Source organism: Saccostrea echinata, unplaced genomic scaffold (assembly GCF_033153115.1).
Source record: "Saccostrea echinata isolate AGI-Se365-2 ecotype Australia unplaced genomic scaffold, CSIRO_AGI_Sech_v1 ptg000064l, whole genome shotgun sequence".
Classification (NCBI taxonomy): domain Eukaryota; kingdom Metazoa; phylum Mollusca; class Bivalvia; order Ostreida; family Ostreidae; genus Saccostrea; species Saccostrea echinata.
In genome coordinates this window covers 2,822,841-2,841,101 of record NW_026889813.1, presented here as the reverse complement: position 1 = coordinate 2,841,101, position 18,261 = coordinate 2,822,841, and the positions used below count along the sequence as shown (strand labels likewise).

The 18,261-nt window shown below is 33.5% G+C and overlaps 1 protein-coding gene across 5 annotated transcripts in view; it reads left to right on the top strand.

Moving 5' to 3' along the window:
- The window catches only part of LOC133175924 (trichohyalin-like), a 48,393-nt gene extending 44,737 nt beyond the window's left edge, over positions 1-3,656 (top strand). For 2 of the 5 annotated variants that reach the window (XM_061311065.1, XM_061311063.1), the window contains exons 26-29: positions 150-464; positions 882-2,179; positions 2,494-2,747; positions 2,886-3,656. In XM_061311065.1, coding sequence (XP_061167049.1) covers positions 150-464; positions 882-2,179; positions 2,494-2,706 — 1,826 coding nt within the window. In that variant the 3' untranslated portion in view covers positions 2,707-2,747; positions 2,886-3,656. The remainder of the gene's footprint in view (positions 1-149; positions 465-881; positions 2,180-2,493; positions 2,748-2,885) is intronic. The other 3 variants (XM_061311064.1, XM_061311067.1, XM_061311066.1) reach the window with 3 other exon arrangements.
- The last annotated feature ends 14,605 nt before the right edge of the window (positions 3,657-18,261 follow it).

The window sequence follows — 18,261 nt, the reverse complement described above, 5'->3', positions numbered from 1 at the left end:
AGGATTGTAAGTTCCCAGAACATAGCAACATTACAGTATTTATGATCTTGCAAAAATAAAACTGAGAATCGTGTTTATATTGCAATGTATGATACTAAAAATGTTCTAGATATCTACCATGATATTTATGTACTATAAATGTTTTGTAGGTCAGTCTGAAATCCTGGCAGGTCATGGACAGAGTGGAGGCACCATGAAGGTCAATCTACCCATCACCCAATCAGCCTTGACCCCAGGGAACCAGTTTGTGGTGCAGACCCCACAGGGACCTAAAACCATACGTATTGTCTCCACCACTAACCAAGCACAGACCACCTCCACCATTCTGCCTACAGTGGTGACCAAGCCTCAGGCAACCACAACGACATCAGGGGAGGGCATCAAAGTGTCCGGGGGAATGCTTGTCCTTGATGGACAGGTCACAGGAATTCCTGTGTCAGGAAAAACCAAGATAATTTATAAAGGTTAGTAATACCATACAGGAATGTTAAACATGCATGTACTTCTCTCTAGCTGTATGTGGAAAACAGTATAAGGATAAATCATTTACTGATTAACTTCAAAACATTTTATACATATGTACTTTTAAGTAATATTAATAGTCAATTATGATCTATTGGAAAGGAATACATGTACTAGATGCATGTAGATCTTGTTCATGAACTGACTGAGGTAATCATTATTTGTGCTATTAGTGTTTATTCATTAGCACACCACCAAGTGTATTTGAATCAACAAAATGCTATATGAGTCATAAAATAGGCACATGTACAGTCTGCTATGAGAATCAAGTGCAATAGAATATATGTATGTGATATCTGTAAAGAAAACTTTTTATAGGATGAGTTTTACAATCTTTATTTGATTTATTTTATTTTTAGCTCCAGCTGGTGTGGGTTCTCCTGGAGTATCCTCAGGGAAAACTATTGTTAAACTGGTCACCACTCCAGATGGCAATAAGATTTTACAGAATGTAGGACAACCTGCCATTATCAAAGCCATGGCAACACAGCCTTTAAGGCCAGCCACCCAATCACAGCCAGCCATCATACAGGCTCCACCCACAAATCAAGCCATCATCCAGTCCCCATCCATCAGAACCACTTCCCCCGTGGCTCAGCCAAACCCTCGGGGGCGTCTCCTACCAGAGCTTTCAGCAGAGTCAGGCTTCAGTGGCTTTGTTCCAAGCAGGCTTGAGGGAGTGGATAAACCCTCAACAGAAACTCCTCAGAGTTCTGTGGCTGCCACCCTGGTTAAGAATCTGGGTGCCACACCCATACATAGCCAAGCCCAGAATGTGATTCTCAGTATGTTGCCAGGCAGTGACTTACTTTTGCCTACCCCTGTACAGAATATTAATAAATACATTGATGATGAAGTGTATGCAAATGTAAGTGGGGATCAGAATAAACAAAATTTGTCCAACAGAGACTCTGTAACAAATGATCAAAGTGTGATTAATCAGGCGATCATAAGTACGGCCAGTGTTAGTGTACCACAGAAACGGAAATTAGAGAGCTCCGACAGTGAGATACCACCCAAACTCTGGCAGGGAAGTGACACAGTAATAGACAACCAGAACATTTCTAATGTGAATGAGGCATCCACCATTTCCAGTATACCAATAGGGATGTCCACTGAATCTGTGGTTTCCAATGTCCCTGTAGATTCGTCGGTGCAGCTTGCATCAAATACACCAATTGTTTCCAGTTTCCCATCAGTGTCCAGTGTTCGCATAGGATCTAGTGTACATTTAGTTTCCACTACTCCAATTGTCTCAAGTGTGGGAGGCAACATACAACTCTTATCCTCTTTGCCAGTAGTTTCCAACATACCTGCCAGTTCAGACATTCAGATTGTGCCACTAGTAACCAGTGGTGTAAACATGACAGCACAAAACAGGCCAGTAGTTGAGTCTCCAAGTAGGAAAGGCAATTTGTTTGACAATTTAGAGACTCTTGTGCCAGACACTAAACCTGCCACAGTGAAAAATGGCATTTCTGATCAGGAACCTCCAAGTCAAAGTTCATCTCCACCCAAGGCTTCACCTCCTGTCTTTAAATTATCCCCAGAGGTGATGAACAAAGTCTCAATGTTTGCTGCAAATCTCCACTCCAATTCCCTGGCCAGCAAACTACAGGGGCTGACAAAATCACCAACTAGATCAGCTCCAGTTCAGGTAATCTGATTCTTTAGCATGCAATACACAGCTTACATTTCATGATTTATGAAGTACTATGTGAATTGGTAGATGAATTTCATAGATTTTCTGCTATTGCTTTCAAGCTTTTAGAAATGATCGTCAAATTTTATTGCATGAGAATATATTCTGTGCTTATATAGTCATGTCATCCCAAGAGATGGGTGGAATTAATATTTAATCAAATTACAAGTATTATCTGATAAAAAGTACTACACACAAATAAAAATTAAATTGCATTTTCCAATACAGCATGTTCAAAGACTTTACATTGCTTGGCTTCCATGTTTTAGAGTGTAAATATGGCCAACATCTTAACCAATCCAGTCACAGCAAACCTTACTACCATGGCAACTGCAATACCACAGGAACAACCAATATTAGTGCATGGTGGGAATTTGGAGGTCACTCCCTCTTCCCAGCCAGATGTGCTTGTTACAGGGCCTCAGTTTACAACAGAGCAGTTAGTAGAAGCAGGCTTGGTACCTAAACAAGACCATGTTTGACAGATGGCTTAGCTAGACCATTGTTTACTAATCAGCTACAGGTTGCATGCACCATTATTTATCATAACTTTAATTCGATCTGTAAAATGTAGTGAAATTAATTATATTAGTGCATTTTAAAATTAATCGATGTCCCTCTTTAAGATTTCTATTTAATCTTGAATTCTATATTTTCTCAGCAGAGCAAGAAGAGACCAACAAGTAATGATCAGCAGGACTGAGGGGGAAGGAACCAGTTTATACAGCATAGAGGAACCAGATAAGATGATATATCATGTATACATGTTTGCATTTTCCCATTTGTGTTAGTGGAAATATGCATTGGAAGGTGGATGTTTGAGAACTTAAAATTAATTTAATTATTGTGATGATTGAGATTTGCATTTGTATCTGAACAATTTTCTCTTTATTTGTGGTCGCATTTGTACATTTAATGAATTATTCAGTCATTGTTGCCTATGGGTAAGATATCTGTAATTTTGTGTGAAACTCTTAGAGATGAAATTAAATGTGTATAGACTGTGTTAATAGCAAATGTTTACATGTTTACAAATATATGTTGCTCCCTGATAATTTTAATTGCAACTAATTTCTCATTGAACACTTTTTCACCACATTATTAAATCTATTTATTTTGATAAATGTAATGCTTTTTCTACATCTTGGGTTTTTGTCACCAATTTTTTTTTTTAAGGAAAATAGGAATTTTGTCAGTCTAATGAATGAATGAATTTCACAAACTTTTTTGATAATGTTTGATAGATGATATGGTCTTCTGAAAACTTTGCCGACCAAAATATTGGTGTTGTAACTGGTGTCCAGGATAAAGTAATCATCATTATGTGTTAGGGCATTTATTTTTTTAAGTAAGATTTTCTCATATGGATTTTATGACACATCTGACTTTTTGATCAAATTGTGTGTCAACAGCAAATAAAAGATGTACATCATTTCCTTTGTTTGTTCTTAACTGTACTTACTTATAAACAGTGTTTGAAACTCACTGTAAAATTAGCTAGACATACAGGGCTGGCTGCTAGTAAAAGTAGTCAGCCCTGCCTAAGATCTACTAGACCAAGAAAAATAATTGTTATTTTATAAATTTGATTTTAGCAATTATATGACTGGGACCAGGTTGCCTTAACTTCAGTCACAGATGTAAAACAGACAAATTCTGCCCCTTGGTTTGTTACCAATACTATTTGATGATTTGTAAGAGATTTATCAAATACAGTTGAACTTCGAAATCTCAAACTTTGAAATCGCAAATACCATGGATATGTCGAAGTGTTTTAGAAGTCCATACCCCTTATTAGGGCCCTGCAAGGATTTGTGGGTGCCTATAGTAATCACTCTGTCTGTCCGTCTGTCATTCTTCCGTCCACAAATTTTCTGTTTTTTTTAAATAACTTTTTTAAGGGTTGACCAATTAAGTTCAAATTTTGTATGTTGGTTGAATAGGCAGTAAGACATATTTTGATGCTAAGTTTGGTTCTCTGTGTCGTTTGGTTTAGAGCTGGGGCGGTGGGGTAGATTCCTTAACTTTATATTAGAGTGAATGGGCAAAGAGAGATAACTGCTGCGAATGTTCTTATTGTAAACAATGAAGGGCTGCAATGAGTCTCTTGGGATTAATTAACTTTCCTCTTGAAGAAAATCCAAAGCATTTATCTTTATCTGTCACATTGAGATAAATTAAACCCTCTGTCTGCATATGAAGTTTGTTTTGAAGTTAAAGTCAATTCTGAATGATGTTAACATTCTCTGAAATGTGGATTTAAATAATGTTCATACTTTATTTTGGTAAAATACACAATGACTCATGAATGAGTTATGATTTTATTGGATTCTAAAAACAAGATATAAAAGATATCTTTACTACTTTTTTCTTTTTCTTTCTTTTTTTCTGCCTTATGTAAATTCAAGAATACTATTTTTTAAACAGGTATTCAGATAATAATCTCATTCTATCATTGCAGAAAAAGTTCTTGTAAACTTAGAAGAAAAGGTTGAGAGAGCAGTATAATTACCGTAATCCCCTGGGATTGATTATCTTGCTGGTTGCAGAAAATTTTAGATGGTTATCTTTCTGTCACTTTAAGATTAATTAACACCTTTGGTTGCAACTGATGTTTGTTTTGAAGTTAAGGTCAAGCCTGGGTGATATTTGCATTCACTGAAGGCTGGCATTTTAGAAAACACATGCTTCATTCCTCTTAAAATATACATTTAATTGAATTATTATAGAAAATTATATGGAACTACATCATGCATATTTTACATGTGTATTTATGCATATTCATGGTCAAAAGGAGCAACCCTGTTATTTGTAACTACACTGAAATTACCGATTTTTGGTTTGCAACTCAACTTTTCCCAAGATACACTAACTGCAAGCTTAATACTCGTAAACTTTGTATGCAAGATAGTTTTGATTTGAATATTTAGTCAGAAAATTCCAAAATAAGAGCAGGGTGGCCTACTTTTGGGTTGCTACACACATTTTCCCCAAAACGAATCAATAGATGAAATCTGGTGCATCTATTGTGCATTTGTAGACATTTTCCTCCCAAAATGCTACTCTTGCTTGAGTCTTTGACTACCGGTATTTCATATGCTGCATATAGAGTACAAATCTGGGGTTCACTTAAAAAAAATCTAATCGAAAAACATCTGAATTCTTGCATAGTAGCTCCACCTTAAGCCTAAGTTCATAATTAGAACAACCATTGATTTACACTTCATTGGGATGCTTGAATGTTACAGCCTGAAATTTTATAATGATTTTTCAAATATTTCCAAGCTGAAACTTAATATCTCCCTTAGCCTTGTTGGTCAAGATTGAAACAAATGAGAATTAACTTCCAATAAGGAATTTTTGCATACATTTGAACTCTTGTCCCAGCGATTCTGTTTGGGATAAGAAATCTTAATACCAACCCCTATATTCCAACTCTATATTCTAAGTCTGTTGCTTTTGATGGTTATCAAAACTATCATTAGAACATTCGACAAACATTAGTTCGTTGGTTAAAATCAAACGTGGGATTTGGTTCAGAACTGTATTGTTAAACAGGGGAGAAAGGAGAAAGAAAGAGGGGGAAATTTGGCTGTAGTGTGAGATTTCCCTTTGGGGGGTAAATCCTACTCTAGAGTATAGATTCGGGGAGGGGAGGGCTAGCTATGGTGAAATTCCACTCTACAACACCGGTAAATGCAACATTTAGATTGTCATGTTTTGAATTTTATTTAGTTCTATCCAGGTAAATTAAAAATTTAATTAACATGGCACAACAATAAATACATGTAAAATCATAAACAATTCATATCAAATAGACTCGTAGGAGAGCAATGAACGTTTTATGTACCAGAATATGTACGTGCCTCCGTCGCTTATCTGCGTGGGGAGGCAGGGGTGAATCCTGGATTTTTTTGGGGGGGCTCCGCATGTCAGATATATATAAAAATATATATTAAAAAAAATTGTTCAAAGCTTTACAAAAAATCTTTTTCGTGGTAGTGGTGGTGGTGGCTTGGATGGGGGATACTTTCCTAAATCAATTGGGGGGAATAGGAAAGGACAATTTCCTAAATCAATTTTTTTCAAATTCTCTCATTACCGTTGTTAGGGGGGGTCTTTTTTCCCAAGGGGGGGGGGGGTCCAAGGAATTTTTTCCGTGATTTTTACGTAGAAATTTGATAACTCTGAAAATTAAAATCACAACAAACTGTTGGAACTCCGATGGGCACTAATTGTGCTCGTTTATTAGCTGACTTGTTTTTATACTCCTATGAAGTAGAATTCATTCAAAAAACTCTACATGTGAAGAAGAAAACACTTGCTGTGGCCTTCAACTCGATATTCAGATTTATTACATACTTAGTAATACATTCAGGATTTTTGCATATGCGATATGCCTGAAGTCACAATAGCTGTATCGGCCCTGCAGGGCTGATACGGATCAATATCACACCCCTAGTAAATCAAACCTTTAAAAAACAGTGCGTAAAATAAAATACACGTATTTTTTTTTTTTTTTTTGGGGGGGGGGGGTCACATTCTTTTAATTTCAAATTACTGTTCTTTGATACAGTAAGCTACATACATGTCAGTAGTCAGTGCATGAATCCAGTATCGGTATGGTAATTCGAATTGAATTGAATTTTGGTTGTTGAGAATATTGATTATTCATTTGTTTTTTCTCAAGTTCACGTGTGCTGTATTTTATTATTATGTATATAATAAACATAATAAAACATACCCTTTTCCACGTCACATCCTGTATCAGCTCTCGGCCAATATCAGCCCTCGGGCCTTCGGCCCTCTGGCTGATATTGGTGTCTCGGGCTGATACAGGATGTAATATGGAAAGGGTATGTATTATTCTCTATAAATCGACGACGTTTTTTCAATTAACAACTCGATATATCCCAGTGAACCTGAAATAAAAGATTTCACAGAGTCTGTCACATCTGTTTCATATTTGGATGTTTTACTGACTATAGACGATAAGGGTCAACTAACAACTACATTGTTTGACAAACGAGATGACTTCAGCTTTTCTATCGTCAACTTTCCTTACCGTATTCATGTTGTAATATTCAGCCATCACCATCATATGATGTTTACGTCTCCCAACTTATTCGATACTCAAAAGCTTGCTCTGAGCACGAACCGATCTATTCTCTTTAGAGAAGTGGACAGGCTTTCGCCTACATGGATGTAGGCGAAAGCCTGTCCACTTCTCTAAAGAGAATAGAACCGATCAAGCTACTGACAGATAAGTTGATGTTACAGAGATTCAAACAAACTCATTTCAAGTCAGCATGCATATCGTAAATTTTATGACCGTTATAATGACCTTGTTAATAAATATAACCTATCATTGGGTTGTATTTTGGCTGACGTGTTTCATGTATACTAATTCACCCCTACTAATGTGTTCGGAACATTTTATTTTTCGGTGTTCTGCAAATTATAAAATCCGAGGAGTTCCCAGTAGCTCTCACAGTAGCTCTGGCGAGATCTAGCGAGACTACAACGAGATAAGGTAAATTATTCACGGAAATATGGCTAGGAAGTGACTAGCACGTGGAGACATGGTAAACAGAAAAGTTATCTTGCGTTTCATTTTTCACCACTGAATAATATATGTAAAATTGTATTTTCAATCTCTCTTGAATTCAGTCAAACGTCAATAAGTAAACTTCATTACATTCTTTTCTGCACTCATGTATTAAAATTTCTTTTTGGACAAGCATGCTTGCATGTGAAATGGGACTATATGTTTTGGCGTCAGAGTACATGTAGCAAATGGGGTACCGATATAGCTTAATCTGAATGAGTTGAATTGCTTTGTGGGTTACTATGGATACTACAGAAATTTTACGCTTGGAAAAAAAACAAGGCGATCGAAAAGGCACATAGGACATTTTTTTTCCATGCATTTGGATGCTTTTCCATGCTGTCCATTTTTATTCTATTATTTCGATGCCCACAATTACAAACAATTCATTTGTAACACGTTTAATAAACGTGGAATTCTAGGTTTCTCAAAGTCATACTGTAACTAAGGCCACTGGCGGATTTAAAGGGGGCGTGGGGGGCGCACGCCCCCCCCCTAAAATTTTCAAAGTACGACATGACTAATATTAATAATGCCATACTTTGGTTTTATAATTAATGGTCAATTAAAAAATGGTAATTTTATTTATTGATATCGGTTTTCTTAAAAATCAAGTCTGAAAACCTTGCATTCCCTAGGCTATGAATATTATCTCATAATTATTCAAACCGGAAAACGTCTCCCGATTTCGTTTGAAGGGAAGACTGCACTTGTCAATTTCCTATCATGATGCAAGGAAAAATACTGCAATATTTAAAGGCTGGTCGAAGGTAAATAAATGAATTTAAAATCAGACGGTCTACGTTACAAACCCGTTCACTGGTTGATGTATTTATTTATCAAATGGTGTAACTATGCAGTAACTTACTCACATAGATACAAGACTTTTTTCATTATACACATTTCATAATCTTTCCATATAGGCTAAATGGAATTTAACGTCAGGATATAGGTTAGGATGGTGTAACTTCGACCACCTGGTTAATTTCGACCGTTCATAAATACCTTAAAATAATTTGTTTATAACCCATTATCGTGAACACACATCTATTTTATGCAGAAAGAAAATGCATTTTTCATATACAAATCAATGTCGATAATAATAGGCGAAATTTATTTCTTCACTGGAAAATTACATTCAAGAAGAAACTTTATCGCCCGAAAAATTACGGACAAGTATTTTTAAACCATTGTGGGGAATTATCAGTTTATCACCTCTGAAAATATCTTGTATATATAGAAAGACACAGTGGATATTCCTGGCGTGAAATTTATCAACTATGTTTAATTTTGCAACTTAAATTCATACCTTTTTTAATTAAGAGTATTTAGTTTTTACAAATAAAATGCAAATCAGCTGAACAGAAATCGGCCGAAGTTACCCATGCATGAATACAGCGTCAGCGGGTAACTCAGTTCGACCAATGAAAATGACGCAATGCTATTTGTTACCAGAAAAAAAAATCATGACCACCGTCCGTATAAAAAAATTATTAGGATAAGTATAATGTAAAAGAATACTCCGTAGAAACTAGTTCTTACATACTGATTCTAAAACATGAAAATTATGTTTAAATACACTGAGTACTCAGCCCATACATATCTGTTATGCATTTTAAGAGCCAGTCCGCAAGAAAACCATGCAAAACCGTCCAAATCGAAGGTTGTCATATCTTGATGAAATTTGGTGGGTAGTTAGACTTCATAACATGTAATTCAAAAAAGTCAAAATTTTCTCCATCATCCAACATGGCAGCCGTAGGAAGCGCCACCTTCTTTTGCACATTTAAGTGCAAATGCACTAAATAATTCAAGCAAAATGGTAAAAATTACATTTGATTTATTTTACTCAAAATTAAATTTTTATTTCCTTTCAGGTATTTTAAAGTAACATATGACTATGTTCTTCTAAAACTGACATTTATCATAATCAAATACGCAACATATCAAAGGGTAGACAACTCTTAAAAATTGGCACAATGCCAAGTTTGAAGAATTGACAAAATTATTACATATTGAATAGCCAAAATCTTCAAAGACCAAGCTACAAAATTTTAATTTTTGATCTTATTGTCAAAATATAACTCTAAATATTATCTTCGCAAAATATTAAGCTTGGGATTTCATAATTTATTGAGATATAGAGATTTACAAATTGTCAATTTTCAAAAAATTATTCAAATTCCAATGGGTTACAAAGTCAAATATAGAACTTTAAATTATAAATACTTGTTGTTAGATAAGAAAAAAAATGTTACCATTTCTTTGTAACCATAATTAGAATTGAAAAAAAGATATGAAAATAAATAAAAAATTCAAAAATTACCCCCAATTTGAGGATTGGCATTTTGCCAATTGTTTAGAAATGGTATGAATTCATGATAAATTGTTTTGGCTTACTTGCAAATTTTCAATGATCATATTGAATATTCATGTTTCTTTCATTTTTGTAAGATAGTTTCTCTATAATTAAAAAAATGGAATTTACATGTCTTTAAATTCAGGAGGACTCTATTACATCACGGTTCACAATACATATAAATTATGAGACTTGAACACATTTGAACTTCCGATAAGTTGTTTGCATTCTGTCAATTTTAAATTGGCCCACTCTTGTCAAAATAACAATTCTGAATTATCAAAATACTGACATAAAAATGATGAAGTGCTATGCAAAATACTCTATAAAGGAGTTTAGCTTTTTTTTCAAATCATAGAAATTAATTTTCATACATCCATGTAGATTCATTATGGTGTAATTCTGAGATATGAGGAACATAAGTAGAAATCAAAGAATTTTTTTTATTAAAATCTGGATTTTTTTTCTTATAATCTTACTAAAATGGATTTTGTAAAATGATATATACTGTTAAATCATATTTTGTAGTTTGAGGGGAAGAATTGGTTCTGGGGATTCAATTTTTTGGCTCTGAGGTGTTTAGTTGTTGCATATTCCAAAATTTACATTTTACACTCTTCATACCATAACAACAATGACCCCCCCCCCCTTTCAGTTTTAGACTCAAAATCTTTAACTATGTTATTAAATGAGTTAGCCAGTAATTTCAACATACCAATATTTTCAACATTCACTTAAAAATTGTATTTGTGTAAATATTTTTTTAGACAAAATTCTACATATATAGTTCAATTTCACAAAGGTTTTCATTTTAATCATAGTGCAAATACTAGAAATAATATTTCACTAAGTTTGCTCTTTGAACAACATGGCCATAGGAACATGGCCGTAGGAAAAGGGGGGCTGCCCCCCCCCCCTCAATAATTTTGCCGATATACAGATTACTATAGAAAACATAGCTACTATAAATATGCTTGTGCCCCCTCAATTAAAACGTCTGATGACCTTTTATTTTTTGCTCGTTAAGGAATTTAGGGCAGTTGATAGTCCCCCCCCAACTTAAAATGTATGGCTGTGCCCCCCCCCCCCCAAAAAAAAAACTGAATTTGCTTCCAACGGGCCTGCTTAGATAATTTTCTTCAGGACCCATCCTTCTGATATGGGTATCACTATATCTGTACTGCATATACACATGCTGCGCTACATTGTAACTGGTAATTGGCATACAAAATGTGTATATTTTATCAGGGACCTATTTTATAAGGAATGAAAAGTTTTACCAAAACTATGTTAATGATCCTATGTGAGTACCTGGAATATTGTAGACGTATATCACGATACTTGCTTTGTCCGTGCTTGTTTTAGGATGATCCTTCTATCCCCATACATGCACAATGTTAGCTGTCTCTCCAGTAAACAAAACGTAATCATGATGTTTTAAAGCTTATATTGGTTTTAGCAAGCAGAGTTTATCACAATTTCCATTTCTACACACTATTTGCTTGCTCAAGCTGTTGTTGATCTTAAAAATGAGTTTTACCATTCATAGTGCAATGATGCTCCACAACAACTCCCTAGGTTCAAATAAAATGATCATACATGACCTTCTTTATTCCATGTTGATATACCTGTCATTTTTACCCAATAATACTAAAGAGTTCCAACAAGGGGAGATAACAATTTAACTCCAGGAAATTGGTTGCAGGGGGCTAAAATAAGCAATAGATATTTATATGAAGTATCTAAATCAGTTATTCATGTCTTAAAAAATATATTAGATTTAGAATCTTCTTTTTTTCATTTAGATATTTAAGAAATAGTCTATAAATATGATAATAGACTGTTATTTAAAATATGTGAAATTGTAGCCTATACATAAACAGCAAGTTAACACGTGTTCGACCGATAAATGTGTTGTGGTAACTCCAATAAACAGAATAAATTCATAATTATGTACATGTTCGTTGCAATATGTGTTATATACAAAATTGGGGTCTCTAACTCTCTCTTCCAACTTTATAAAATTTCCTTTTCAGTGTAGTTCATGTTACTAGTCGCAGAGAGTGGGGTTACCTAAAGCATTAAGACGAATATTTCTTTCTCATTTCTAAAGATATAGACGTGTCATTCTGTAGTCGTGATTGTATGATCTACATGCACCAGAATTTCCTCTGTCCTTTAATAAACACTGTTAAGTGTATACATATAATTTACCTTTTATAAACAAAATTATTTTTTTTTTAAATAGAGTTAAATACTTAAAACGTATTATTACTGGTACTATTATTTCATATTCTATATGGTAATTTTTGTTTATTTATCAGTACATATGTGTTAGGGGGTCTTTTTCACAGTATGCATATATTTTGGAAACATCCTAATTTTTGTTTTACACTATGCTTAATCGATATCGATTAATTGTTTTTAGTATTAAATTTATTTATCAATTTGCCAAATAATTAATGCCATTTATATATTAAACTATTGATTCATAGGGGCTGTGTGTTTTCAATTTATCTCGGAATCCTTCGCGAATTCGGTTGCAAAATGACCGCAAATATAAGCACTTGGCATAACTTTTGCGCCACAGTTAAATTTAAAATGATGGAGAACCCTGTTGTAGCAATTGACGTGCGATAAGAAACACCCAAACTTTCCACTCAAACGAAAAATTTTACCACTTCAAGGCGCTTCATTGTAGATTGAGTTGAACCACGTGTTCGAAGTGAAATGTAAACATATAGGTGTCAAGTTAACGTTGCTATTCATGCAATGATTGGTCAATTGTTGGTGGTAAGATCCTCTGTGCGCATTAATAACAAAAGCCATATAAGGTAAACAAAGGTTTGTCATATACATTTTTTTCTACCGGTGCATCGAACGATTTTGAAAAAAAAAAAAAAAGCACTACTAAGGTTATTTCCTCTGACTTTAACACATGGTCATTTGTGAATGTCTCTCTAACGTCTTATATAGTATACAAGCCTGTTACTCGTTAGCATTGCTTAAACATTTACATAATATAAAGCAGAAATCAATAATCGTTTTGTCTACGTCGTTCAAAGGGACATAATTTGAGTTATCGAACTTTGAAACAAAACTTACATTATGCAAATTTCCAAATAAACATTCAATCACAAGGACAAATTGTATATAAAAGCTATCTTTGGAGGGTTGATGGTGGGGGATATTTCTAATACATTCACAACTAAAATATTTGTGCTTGTTTAAATACAAGTAGAATTGCACCATACTGCACTCTGCTGCAATACAATGCGATACATTGTGATGCCTGCCAAATTGTCCAATCAAAAGTAACTTAGTCTATTTATTTTAATTGAATTTAAAAACTGATTGAATACACACACTTTTTTTTTCATTTTATGCTTTGAAAAAAAAAAGGTTTCAAAAACAGACTAGAGAGCATTTCTTTTATTCTCATATTCTGAAATATTTGTTTTCTTTGATATGAATCAAAATTAACAATCAGTAATTAAGTCGAAAGACTTTCGCAAAGTTACGTGTTGCTGGTTTTTTTTTTTTTTTTTTTAATCGAATGACTAGTTTGGGTATGCGCAAAAGATCCAAAAGAGATGAACACTCCTTTTTGACTGATGAGTGGATTTTTTTGTTTGCAAGAGAATTTATACTGTTTACCATAATAAGAATTTAACTGCATTTTATTGCACTGCACTTCAATGCAATGTCAATCTATAAAATGAAGTCCATTTTTGTTTTACATTATGGTATTGAAAAAAAAGGTGTAAATTAACATATTTTCTAATAAATTTTTATTTTTAATAAAGTTTTGAAAAACAGACTGGATGGAATATTTTTCATTCACATTTTCTTATATGATTGTTCTCTTTCATATGAATCTAAATTAACAATGCAGTAATAATGTCGAAGGATTTTTTCAATGCTGTTTATTATTTTATGCAACGCCTAGTTTGGGTATGTGAAAGATTGAAAAAGAGAGAAATCTCGTGTTTGACTGATGAGTGTAAATTTTGAGAGTGATGCAGATAAACACCAGGAAGGATAAACAATATATTCTGATAACAGTACTTACAGCTAAGTTCTCATCAAAGAACAGTTACTTTTGCTGATTTTTTTTTTTTATTGAAACACTGATATAGATATATGCGAAACATCCCGAGGAAAATTGGAGGGTTGATTGAAGTTCTTTAATTGCAAACTAATTAATTTTGCTTTTAAATGAAAATATAAGTGTCCTACAATACATTGCATTGTAATGCTTGATGTACTGTCTAATTAAAACATACTTGGTCAATTTTTATTATAAGGCAAAACTGAAAAAAATATAAACTTTCCTGTTTGACTGATGAGTGAATATTTTGAGACTCAAACAAAGCGCCGATGACTATGTAGAACAATCAAAGACGCTTTTCAATACTGTTTAGCAGTACTTGTTTAGTGAGATAAGCTCACACTAAGTCCTTTACACGCGACATTACCGTTATTTCCTCTGACTTTAACACATGGTCATTTGTGAATGTCTCTCTAACGTCTTATATAGTATACAAGCCTGTTACTCGTTAGCATCGCTTAAACATTTACATAATATAAAGCAGAAATCAATGATCGTTTTGTCTACGTCGTTCAAAGGGACATAATTTGAGATATCGAACTTACATTATGCAAATTTCCAAATAAACATTCAATCACAAGGACAAATTGTATATAAACGCTATCTTTGGAGGGTTGATGGTGGGGGATATTTCTAATACATTCACAACTAAAATATTTGTGCTTGTTTAAATACAAGTAGAATTGCACCATACTGCACTCTGCTGCAATACAATGCGATACATTGTGATGCCTGCCAAATTGTCCAATCAAAAGTAACTTAGTCTATTTATTTTAATTGAATTTAAAAACTGATTGAATACACACACTTTTTTTTTTCATTTTATGCTTTGGAAAAAAAAAGGTTTCAAAAACAGACTAGAGAGCATTTCTTTTATTCTCATATTCTGAAATATTTGTTTTCTTTGATATGAATCAAAATTAACAATCAGTAATTAAGTCGAAAGACTTTCGCAAAGTTACGTGTTGCTGGTTTTTTTTTTTTTTTTTTTTTTTTTTTTTTTTTTTTTTTTTTTTTTTTTAATCGAATGACTAGTTTGGGTATGCGCAAAAGATCCAAAAGAGATGAACACTCCTTTTTGACTGATGAGTGGATTTTTTTGTTTGCAAGAGAATTTATACTGTTTACCATAATAAGAATTTAACTGCATTTTATTGCACTGCACTTCAATGCAATGTCAATCTATAAAATGAAGTCCATTTTTGTTTTACATTATGGTATTGAAAAAAAAGGTGTAAATTAACATATTTTCTAATAAATTTTTATTTTTAATAAAGTTTTGAAAAACAGACTGGATGGAATATTTTTCATTCACATTTTCTTATATGATTGTTCTCTTTCATATGAATCTAAATTAACAATGCAGTAATAATGTCGAAGGATTTTTTCAATGCTGTTTATTATTTTATGCAACGCCTAGTTTGGGTATGTGAAAGATTGAAAAAGAGAGAAATCTCGTGTTTGACTGATGAGTGTAAATTTTGAGAGTGATGCAGATAAACACCAGGAAGGATAAACAATATATTCTGATAACAGTACTTACAGCTAAGTTCTCATCAAAGAACAGTTACTTTTGCTGATTTTTTTTTTATTGAAACACTGATATAGATATATGCGAAACATCCCGAGGAAAATTGGAGGGTTGATTGAAGTTCTTTAATTGCAAACTAATTAATTTTGCTTTTAAATGAAAATATGTGTCCTACAATACATTGCATTGTAATGCTTGATGTACTGTCTAATTAAAACATACTTGGTCAATTTTTATTATAAGGCAAAACTGAAAAAAATATAAACTTTCCTGTTTGACTGATGAGTGAATATTTTGAGACTCAAACAAAGCGCCGATGACTATGTAGAACAATCAAAGACGCTTTTCAATACTGTTTAGCAGTACTTGTTTAGTGAGATAAGCTCACACTAAGTCCTTTACACGCGACATTACCGTTATTTCCTCTGACTTTAACACATGGTCATTTGTGAATGTCTCTCTAACGTCTTATATAGTATACAAGCCTGTTACTCGTTAGCATCGCTTAAACATTTACATAATATAAAGCAGAAATCAATGATCGTTTTGTCTACGTCGTTCAAAGGGACATAATTTGAGTTATCGAACTTACATTATGCAAATTTCCAAATAAACATTCAATCACAAGGACAAATTGTATATAAAAGCTATCTTTGGAGGGTTGATGGTGGGGGATATTTCTAATACATTCACAAGTAAAATATTTGTGCTTGTTTAAGTAAAATATTTGGGCTTGTTTAAATACAAGTAGAATTGCACCATACTGCACTCTGCTGCAATACAATGCGATACATTGTGATGCCTGCCAAATTGTCCAATCAAAAGTAACTTAGTCTATTTATTTTAATTGAATTTAAAAACTGATTGAATACACACACTTTTTTTTTCATTTTATGCTTTGGAAAAAAAAGGTTTCAAAAACAGACTAGAGAGCATTTCTTTTATTCTCATATTCTGAAATATTTGTTTTCTTTGATATGAATCAAAATTAACAATCAGTAAATAAGTCGTAAAACTTTCGCAAAGTTACGTGTTGCTTTTTTTTTTTTTTTTTTTTTTTTTTTTTTTTTTTTTTTTTAATCGAATGACTAGTTTGGGTATGCGCAAAAGACCCCAAAGAAATGAACACTCCTTTTTGCCTGATGAGTGGATTTTTTTGTTTGCAAGGCTGTTCATACCAATTGTTATACCTTTGTTTTTATACTGAATTTGAGTACGGAATATTCCGCCCACCTGATCAATACATAGGGCTCACAGCGGGTGTGACCGGTTAACAGGGCATGCTTACTCCTCTTGGGCACCTGATCTCACCTCTGGAATTTCCGGAGGTCCTTGTTTTATGCCCTGTTCACAGATTTGTATTGTTTGTAGATTTCTGAGATCGATCATTGTTTGTAATCTTCACCATTTTTTATGTCATTCCTATTCTAGCAAGTTTGAAAACGCATTCAAACAAAATATATCTTAATGTAGTTTGCATCTAGGTCTTAATTCAGATTTTTGTGTCCTAAAATTCGCCCTTAATTTTGTGATATAAAGGTTCTGAACAATTAACCTGGTTTAAGATATGCAAACAATTAATTAATGTTTTTCTTAAAATCTCATTGTATACACTGAGGGAAACACGAAATGAGACGCAACAAAACAATCATCTTTTTACTTGATATCCACTTTATATACTTTTTCGACATCAATATATAAAAGGGTTGAAATAACTTAATGCAATGGATGCAATTTAAAAATCAAAGAGAAATGTTGTACAACAAGAGAATTAAATAGGCTGTCTTTAGAATTGTTCTGCAGAAAACCCATTTTATGTATGTGTCTAACCACATCGTCTGCATGCAATTTTGAATTGCAGTAAGGTATATATGCTCCAGAATCCTGCGGGTGGAGAGCCGGTTGGATCCCTTCATCAGGTCATAAACACAGGACGTAAATTGGAATATTGGAAATATTTCATTGTGTAGGAATTGTTATATATATTTTCAACTTCAAAACTCATGTACAAGAATGGATATATATAGTTTTCAATACAATAGATATAGTTCTGTATTCTTAACAAATCACCCTTAATCGATCACATGTATTTGGGTAGATCCAAGATTTCTTCTGTAAGTGGGTCCAACCAAATGTGTATACACTAAAAGAAAAGTTGACAGGCGAAAAGGGGGGTTGGGGGTTGGGTGGGTAAGAAAACCGTCCAAACATAAAAAAAAAACTATATCATGTGTTTGTGTGTGAATAGGTAATAGAGGATGTATGTATGTGTGTTGGGGGGGGGGCTTCTCAAGGAAAAACCACTTTACTTTATATGTAACAAATTAGGAGCGTCCTTGTTTCCAGGGAGGGAGGAGGTCCAAGGTCAGTTTGTCTATTTTACCATATAAAATTAATAATTCTGAAAATCCCTCGGTGAGGGATTGGA